The 9,075-nt window shown below is 55.2% G+C and overlaps 1 protein-coding gene across 1 annotated transcript in view; it reads right to left on the reverse strand.

The window, feature by feature from the left end:
- Positions 1-9,075, reverse strand: part of DNAH3 (dynein axonemal heavy chain 3) — a gene marked incomplete at its 5' end in the record, with an annotated part of 172,487 nt that overhangs the window by 78,146 nt on the left and 85,266 nt on the right. The window contains 6 exon segments of the mRNA XM_023744381.1: positions 425-601; positions 1,676-1,789; positions 2,009-2,117; positions 3,718-3,916; positions 6,210-6,324; positions 7,283-7,393. Of these exon segments, the coding sequence (XP_023600149.1) occupies positions 425-601; positions 1,676-1,789; positions 2,009-2,117; positions 3,718-3,916; positions 6,210-6,324; positions 7,283-7,393 (825 nt within the window).

A 9,075-nucleotide genomic window follows, 5' to 3' on the forward strand; every position in this document is an offset into this window, starting at 1 on the left:
AGCATCTAAAAGCCAGATTTCATGTAAAACTCCAAATTCCTGGCTTTCCCTGGCAGAGGAGAGGGTCTGGCGTGTCTGCAGGCTGGGCTCGGTGCTGCCTCTCCACGGGGCATCGCCAGCTGCGCCTTCATTTGTGTGACCTGTCTGACCACTGACGACAGTGGGAACAGAGCCCTTGCTCCCACGCACACGGTTTTCTGTTTACATTGGCTACCCACTCCCTGTGGCCCTCCCCCAGCGTCCATGAGAGGGAGAGGTTTGTTCTAGGGCCAGGAACCCTCTCACCTCCACCCACACGCCCCTGTTACTGACCAAGGCTGAAGCACATTGCCTGGTTCCATCATCTGGCTTCTCTGGGAGGCCCTGGTACTGGCAGAGCTCCTGCGCCGTGAGCGTGCCCAGCCTCCTCCACGCGGACGCTCACCTTAAGGTTGTCGGGCAGCTCCGCCCTGCCCGCGTACCCGGGGTTCATGGTGATGAAGACAGCGCAGGTTGGGTTGAGGGAGAGCTCCGTGCCTTCGAAGATGAACATCTTCAGCTTCCGCATAATGGCTTGCTGAATGCTGAGGATCTGCTGTGCCACCACCGACAGCACCTCCACCTGTAGGGAGAGGGGCTGGCTGACGGAGCCCTGCTCAGACCCGCCCACCCCACCCCCAGAGGGCCCCTCACTCAGCAAAGAAAGGCCAACCACCTGTGAACCAGACCTTCAAAATGAGAAGCATGTTTGGGGTTTTGGTAAAGAAAAAGTGTGTGTGTGTGTGTGTGTGTATGTGTGTGGTTTCCATAGCATTTCATCTTTCCCCCAATACCTAGCATAATGCCTAAGGCATAGTATGTACTTGGGCAGTGTTAATTGGTTCAAATGGAATGTTTGTATGTCCTGAACTCAATCCCCTAAGGCCGTGGTCAGCAAACTGCGGCTCGCAAGCCACATGCGGCTCTTTGGCCCCTTGAGTGTGGCTCTTCCTAAGCCTTAGGAGTACCCTAATTAAGTTAATAACAATGTACCTACCTATATAGTTTAAGTTTAAAAAATTTGGCTCTCAAAAGAAATTTCAATCGTTGTACTGTTGATATTTGGCTCTATTGACTAATGAGTTTGCCGACCACTGCCCTAAGGGAGCGGGAACGGGAGATAGAAACATCAATGATGAGAGAGAATCATCATCAACTGCCTCCTGCATGCCCCCTACTGGAGATGGAGTCTGAAACCTGGGCATGTGCCTTGACCAGGAATCGAACCGTGACCTGGTTCATAGATCGACGCTTAACCACTGAGCCACACTGGTCAGGCTACCCCCTCTTCTGTAATGCCTCTTTTGTGCCACTACTGTAATATCTATCACATTGAATTTGTTTCATTTAATTTTTATTTCCCTGTGTTAGAGTGTAAGAGTCTAGAGAGAAAAACCATTTCTTATTTTTGTATCATGAACACATGCAGAATATCTGATATAGTAGCTGCTCAATACATTGTTGAATGAGCTAGTGACAGACTCAATATGATGAGGTGCATATGTGTATAAAACAGGCATTGTATGTCCTTTAGGTCATTGAGTACCGACTCTATGCAAGAGGCTGTAGAGGAGACGTCAGACCTGTCCTTGAGGAGCTGAGGGACTAAAGAGAGGCCGGGCGTGCACAGCCGCTCTGTGGCCAGGAGCAGGGTTACCTCAATTCTATTGAACTCGTCAAAGCAGGCCCACGCTCCGGCCTGGGCCAGCCCTTTGAAGAACTTCCCCATGGCTTTATAATCCAGGCCGTCCGAGCAGTTGAAGACCACACACTAGAGAGGAGGGCGTGGGCACCATTCAGGATGGTCCCTGCACCGGGAACAGGGGTGGGCTCCTTGCTTCCTGCTCCACAGGAGCAGCTGGGCCCACTCTGCCTGTTACACTCCCCATCTCCCCCTTCACGCCCGCTTCCCAGGACAGGGGCCCAGAGAGGAACGGGGGGGGGGGGGGGGTCCGGGGGCGGGGGGGGGGGGCGGGACAGCATTTCCTGCCTGCTTGGCCAAAGCCTTGGCCAGATCTTTGGTGGTCTCTGTCTTGCCTGTCCCAGCCGGACCTTCTGGGGCTCCCCCAAGATTCAGCTTCAGAGCCCCCATCAGCGTCCTGAGGGGAAGAAGATAAGACCTCAGTGCTTGGCTCCTAAGACACTGGGAAGAAACTGCCTCTGGCTTACTTCGTGTTTTTTTTTTTAATATTTTATTGATTTTTTACAGAGAGGAAGGGAGAGGGATACAGAGTTAGAAACACCGATGAGAGAGAAACATCGATCAGCTGCCTCCTGCACAGCCCCTACTGGGGATGTGCCCACATCGAGGTTCATGCCCCCGACCGGAATCGAACCTGGGACCTTTCAGTCTGCAGGCCGACGCCCTATCCACTGAGCCAAACTGGTTAGAGCTGGCTTACTTCGTTTTGACTCATGCGAGTAGCTAAAGCTTCCACCGGTTATGCAACCACCATGGTGAATAATTCTGGGCAGCCCTGCAGCCTGCAGCCCAGAGTGGTGCCTGGGGCAGGGGTGGCGCCAGGAGCATTAGCTTGAGGGGAAGATTGAATGAGTAAATGAGTACACACAGATGTAAATGCATCAACTAAAAAAGCCTCAAACTCCGCATCCCAAAGACCAGCAAAGCTAGTGGGATGTGAAAATAAACATGCTTCTCCCCCTAGATTATGAACATTGAGTTCAGGATCTGATTTGACTCAGTTCCAAATCCTCAGACACTCACACAGGCCCAGCACGCGGTGCAGGGACGAGATACACGTTAGGAATAGCGGTGCTCACTGTGGTTCCTCAGCCCCTGCATGGCCGCTATGATGTCGGTTAACACACTGTCTGTAATAACCTAGTACCTCCCCACCGTTAACTGGGGGTTCCTGGAGGTCACGCCCCGGGCAGCAAGGTTAAGAAATGGCTGTGGAACCTGAGTGGAATAAACGAATGAACAAAGAGCATAGAAAACAAGTGACTGAGGCCTTTGAAAGGAGAAAGTACTCGAGTATTATCTTCATAAATTAAAAAAAAATCCACTGTAAAGGATATACAAAACCAAAATTAATCTAAACATCATGGACTCGACAAATCCACAATGTCCAGACTTCTAATGTTATGATCCCAAGGGAAGGGCCAAAGCACTTTCTGTGCTGAACTCAGAATGGCCACTCTGCCTCGTCGGCCACCCACTCAGAGCCTCTGGCCTGGGCCTCCGCCTGGCCCTGGCTCCCCCTGGCCTGGCCCTGGGCTCCCTCTGGCCCTGGGCTCCCCCTGGCCTGGCCCTGGGCTCCCTCTGGCCCTGGGCTCCCCCTGGCTCCCCCTGGCCTGGCCCTGGGCTCCCCCTGGCCCTGGGCTCCCCCTGGCCCTGGGCTCCCTCTGGCCCTGAGCTCCCCTGGCTCTGAGCTCCCTCTGGCCTGGGTTCACCTGGTACCATCTTGATTCTGCCACTGGGGAGCCCCGCTACTTAAGGACTGATCCGTTTTCAAGGGAGGCACCAGCCTCTGCTTGTGGCCTGACCACGTTAACCTGCATTAGGGCTCCTACTGGGTTCTTACTTCTGGCCTCGGCCTCATGTCCATGCCCCCCTCTGAGACCTGGTGTCTAAGGGCAAAATTCAAAACTCTGAGAAGCTGAAATGTGGAGGCGAAGGTAACCAACTGATGGTGCCCCAGCCCTTCCCCAGGTTTCCCTCCAGAGCTCTGCACTCGCCTGTAGCAGCGGTCGGTGAGGGGCGTGATCACCAGCCGGGGGCTGTTCCCCAGGTACTCGTAGCCGTACAGGGCCTCAGTGGTGATCATCTGCACCTGCACGTCCATCGCCTGCCAGTAGTAGCGCAGCTGGGAGATCCACTGGAAGTCATGCAGGTCGCACACTTTGTCCTCAGATAACTTGGCCACCACGTCCCGAGCTGTTGGGACACGGAAGCACACACGTGGAGAGCTATCCATCTGCGTCCTCCCATCTGCACCCGCGCCTCAGCGGGGGCGACGACGGTGTCCAGGCCACCCTCCCTCTTCAGACAATTTTAGGCGCAGCTGCCTTTCCTGCCCACCCCCACCTGGAGGCAGCCATGCCTTCCAGACACTGCACTTGGCTTCTCCCAAGGGGCCCAGAGAGACTCGGTGGCGGCGCTATTTGCCATCTGTCGGACTCCAAAACCACCCTGCCCCAGGCCAGACTCTGGCTCTGCCATTCACTGGCTATGTGACTGGGCAAATTACTCAACCTCTTTCCCCTCCAGCGCTGTAATCTGTAAAATGTGGATAACATAGTACTTATCTGATAGGGTTGTAATGAAGATTAAATGAAGATATCTATATATATAAAAGCTTAAGCAACATTTCAACCATTCGACCATTCGACCGGTAGCTATGACACGCACTGATCACCAGGGGGCAGATGCTCCGACTGGTAGGTTAGGTTGCTGGCTGTGGGTTAGCTTGCTGCTGGGGCCCTGTTGGCCCCAATCTGGTTCACCCACACTCAGGACCCAGAGAAGAGGGAGGAGGGAGCCTGATTCCTCATGGAATCGGCGTGGGTTAGCTTGCTGCGATATTAAAATATTTCTTCTAATTAATTTCCTTTCAATGTGCATGAATCCACACACTGGGCCACTAGTATGTGTATAAACACACATACACATACATATTCGTGTACTAAATATATGCATATTTATATATATTCACATCTATACAGATATAGGTAGACAGATGGAAAGAACAAAAAGGGAAAAAGAGAAATGAGCTGCTCCTGGCTTAGGAAAGCACAGTGTAAGCATTAGCTATTGTTCTCATTCCCAAACTTGTGGGGCTGACTCAGAGGACTGTGCGACATGTAGTTACCCCGAATGGTGTCTTATCCCCAACCGGAGCCTGTTGGCCCTGCCCCAGGCCTCTGGGACAGCCTAGAGGAACCCAAGCAGCTTGGCCTGACGGTAGGGGAGGGGCCCATGAGGCCACGGTTAGAAGCCTTCCTTACATCTGGGGCCTGAGAAACCAGCTGGGAGGGACATCTCTAGGTGTTCTCCTTTTTCTCAGAGGATGGGAGCCTCCTTTAACGCTTCACAGTGATGGGAGCCCTGAAGTTGAAGAGTGGGCAAGAGGTCGGTGGGAATCAGTCATTGCTTTTAGGTAATTCACAGGGCAAGAGCCACTGAGATCTGGGATGAGTACAGCAGCTCGAGGTTAGATCTCAGAAACACAGCTTTGCAAAGGGAAGCCCGCAGTCTCCTGCCTCACACAGGAGAAGCCTCTCTATTGCAGTAAACCCACCTGCACAGGAGGCCTGGAGGGAGGCCCCGCGCCAGCGCCCTCCTCCCAGGAGCTGGATTCCCAGCGAACGGTGTCCAGAGGATGGAGCTGAGGATGCCACGTGTGTGTGTGTGTGTGTGTTTGCACACATATGTGTGCATGCATGTGCGTGCATGTACGTGTGTGTGTATGACCCCAACCACTCTGGGTCCAGGGCGCCCTGCCCAGCAACCACACGGGCATGCATTACACCTACCAGCTGGATACGTGGCCAGAGGAAGTGGCATCTCCCTCCCGCTCCCGGGCTTCATGCTGGTCTATGCACATGACTTCAGGCGGAATGAGGGCAGCCTCAAGCAGACAAGGATGCCGTGAAATGCGAAATGCCGGCAGGAAGCTGGGTGTGGGAGTAAGAGGGACCCCGCTCCCAGGAGCCAGCCTAGTCCAGTGTGTCCTTGGTGACGATGAGTGAGGGTGTGGGTGGCTTATTTACATAAAGACCCCAGTCTCCTCTTCTTTTTAAGGAAGAGCAGAGGGCGCATGCCCCACCCCTCGCTCCTGCATCGCTGCCCATTCGCACGCTCCTGGGTTTGGGATCAGACAGACGTCGGTTCAAATGAGAAAAGAGCCCCCTCCCTGGGGCCTCGCTGTGAGCTCTGAGGCTCAGACCTCTCCGAGCCGGTGCTGAGCCTGTGACTTGCCTGGGAAAGTGAGCAAATGGGGGTCCAGCACGGAGCTTGGCCCCTGGGGAGCATTCAACAATGTTCGCTCTGGTCCGTGCAGGACGGGCTCCAGGGGCGGCTCAGAGACGCTGTGCCCGTGGCTCAGTGAGAGGCCCGCCCAGAAGCGCAGGCGCCTCTCCTCCCCAGCTGACCCTGGGAGCCTCTCCCCGCAAAGGAGGCAGGCGGGCTGCTCCCACCGCCCGGAGGCCGAGGCCGGGCGGGTGCTCACCGTGGACGTCGATGACTGTGAGGGCCCCGAGGGTGAGGCGAGCCCCGCTGCTCAGCTTCCCTCGCACCAGCTGGACGATCTGTGCGATCTGGTCATTGCTCTTCTTCAGGAAGTCCTGGCAGGGACACGGGAGGGGACAGCGTCACGCGGGGTTCTCCCTGGTGGCCTCGGGCAGCGTCGCCTGCCACACCCATGGCCCAGGCCAGGCTCCTGGGCGTCACCCCTCAGCCCCTCCCCTCAACTCCAGTCAGCGACCTCGAGCGGGTTCTACACGCGAGCGGCCAGGTACCGCGAGATCCGAGTTCACTGATATTGTGAGAGGAAACCACGGCGGAAACCACGGCGCCTGGACAGGGAGGACTTGGCTGAGGCGGGCATGAGGCGATGGGGATTGCACCAGTGTGTGCGTTTGCCAAAACCCAGGACTAGACACGAAAGGGTGAGCTCTACTGTGTACAAGTTACACAGTAAATCCGAGTTACCAAGAAAGCCCTGGGACATTTTGAGATGAAAGGAGACATGGGCGATGTGAAAACTAAGTGCCTATAGGCGTGTGAGCCTGGATGGACCGTGGACCAGAGGAACGCATGAGAGCAGGCCGCAGGGAGAGGGCCGCACTGTCTGCTCAGAGTCGGCGGCCGTTCGGGCCCTGTGCGTGGTCGTGGAAGATGTGTGTGGTGCATCTGGATGAAGGGCATCTGGGTTATTTGTATTACTTTTCAACATTATATGTACATCTGACACTACTTTCAAATAAAGACTGAAAAACCAAGAACGACTTTTAAAAAGGAAAAGGATGGCTGGTGGACATTCTGCCAGGTTGACCCTGGAGGCGGAGGCTGGTCGACGCCGGGATCCGGGCCCAGGACTGTCTGGGAGGGACTCGGAGCCGCTGCACTTGGCCCGCTCCGGGGAGCCCACCCCACACCCTCGGCCCACAGGCCCCACGGAGCCTGGCTCTGTGGTCTCCCGGGGTGGATGTCACACTGATGGTTTTATTTAGAAAACAGGCTCCTTTATGTCATTCACACCCAGGGGACCCCCCCCCCCATAGGCTCACACAGCTGCCTTACCGGCAGAGTCCTTTCCTCCAGGGCCTCAGACACCTCCTGGGTCCAGAAGATGGAGGAGACGCAGATGACCACCTGGCCCGGCCACTGCAGGACCCACTGGTCACGGGAGACCTGGGGGTCAGCGGGCACGTCATAGGTCCATCCACCCTGCGGTTTAACCCCCTCTAACAACACCCCCATCTCGCTCTGAACACCAACACGCCACAAGGCTTGGCACCTCTGGCATCACTGAGTTGTCTTCCTCCCAGAATTTTATGAAAAAGGAAAAAATCAGCCATGATTTCAGCGACTCTTAGCTTTTTGTTTCCTGCTCCTTTCGGGGACTCTCCCGGCTGTAACTGGGTGGTGCCCAGGACTCACAGCTGCTCTTCAGTGGCTGCTAACACTACGGGCTGCCCCCCGTTTTCTCAGTCACGGTGCCCCCACTCCTTTTTAACTAAATCAGGCCAACGCTGGCGGAGGCCGAACCTGCTTTTGTAAATGAAGGTGAACTGCACCACAGCCATGCGCACTGTTCACATGTCACCTCAAAGGCAAAGACAAAACGTGTGGTGGCCCTCGGAGCTGGCCATATTCACGAGCTGGTCCTTTACAGAAAGCTTGCTGGCGCTTGCTATGGAGGCACTTGCATGGAATAACTCCATACAGGCAGCAGGTTTTCTTTAATTTTAAAAAAATATGTATTTAATTGATCTCAGAGAGGAAGGGATCAATGATGAGAGAGAATCATTGACTGGCTGCCTCCTGCAGGCCTCATACTGGGGATGGAGCCACAACCCAGGCATGTACCTTGACGGGGAATCGAACCATGACGCCCTGGTTCATAGGTCAATGCTCAACCACTGAGCCGTCTGGCAGGGCTTTCTTTAATTTTTATTTAGAATATGTTACCGGCCAGGGGACCTGGCCCTGAGCGGTCTGCCTAGGACGGGCCTACAGTGTATGGGTTCTGGGCTTTGTGCAGGAAACATGTCACAACACGAGTCAGGTGACAAAGAGGGAACGTTGGTTCCGGCCAGGACAGTGAAGCAGGAGGGCTTAGCACAGCAGCAGCCACAGGAGAGCCGGGAAGTTGGAGAAAAGGGGGCTGAGACAGGGTCAGGGCTGGGCCTAGGATGAGCTACTGCTGCCCATGCTCCCCTGGCTGAAGTTTCCTGGGGTCTCTTAGAGTTTAGGGATGTGGCCCGTGGGGGAAGGACAGGGGGAGGGAATGGCACAGGCTGCTCCCCAGAGGGAGAGCCCAAGCTGGGTCTTCTGTCTTGAGGCTTTTCTCTCTCTAGTGGGAGGGGCCTGAGGGAGGTCTCAGGGGAGGTTCAGCAGAATATTCATCAGCTTTCCAGGTGGGCCCTCCAGGGTGTGGGCCCTCCAGGGCCCTGGTCTCCACCGATTGGTCAGGGCCAGGGCAGGGGGTGATCAGTCATTGCAGCTGGTCCTGGTGTTGCCCACCTGATTTTGCTGCTTTCCTGGACCTGGCTGTCATCTCTAGGGAGGGGACCTGTACCTGCTGTCATTGCTCTGCAGTTTGTTCAGCTGCCTGCCTCAGTTTCCCTGCTCCACTTCCGGCTCACAGGCCTGTCTGATGCAGCCTAAGAGGAAGGACTGGCCTTTCATCACCAGCAAATGCCATTGAGAGGACCAGCTGGCCAGCCCCTTACCTCAGTGGGAAGATGGTAATTGAATGTTCTTTTGTTTGTTTGTGAGGAAATGGCTGAAGAGTTAACTGGCTGAAAAGGTTCTTTTCCTTTAGCCTTCTCCCTCACTTGAGTCCCTTCAGCTTTGGGGCTCATGAGCTG

This window comes from Myotis lucifugus, unplaced genomic scaffold, assembly GCF_000147115.1.
Source record: "Myotis lucifugus unplaced genomic scaffold, Myoluc2.0 scaffold_458, whole genome shotgun sequence".
Taxonomy (NCBI): domain Eukaryota; kingdom Metazoa; phylum Chordata; class Mammalia; order Chiroptera; family Vespertilionidae; genus Myotis; species Myotis lucifugus.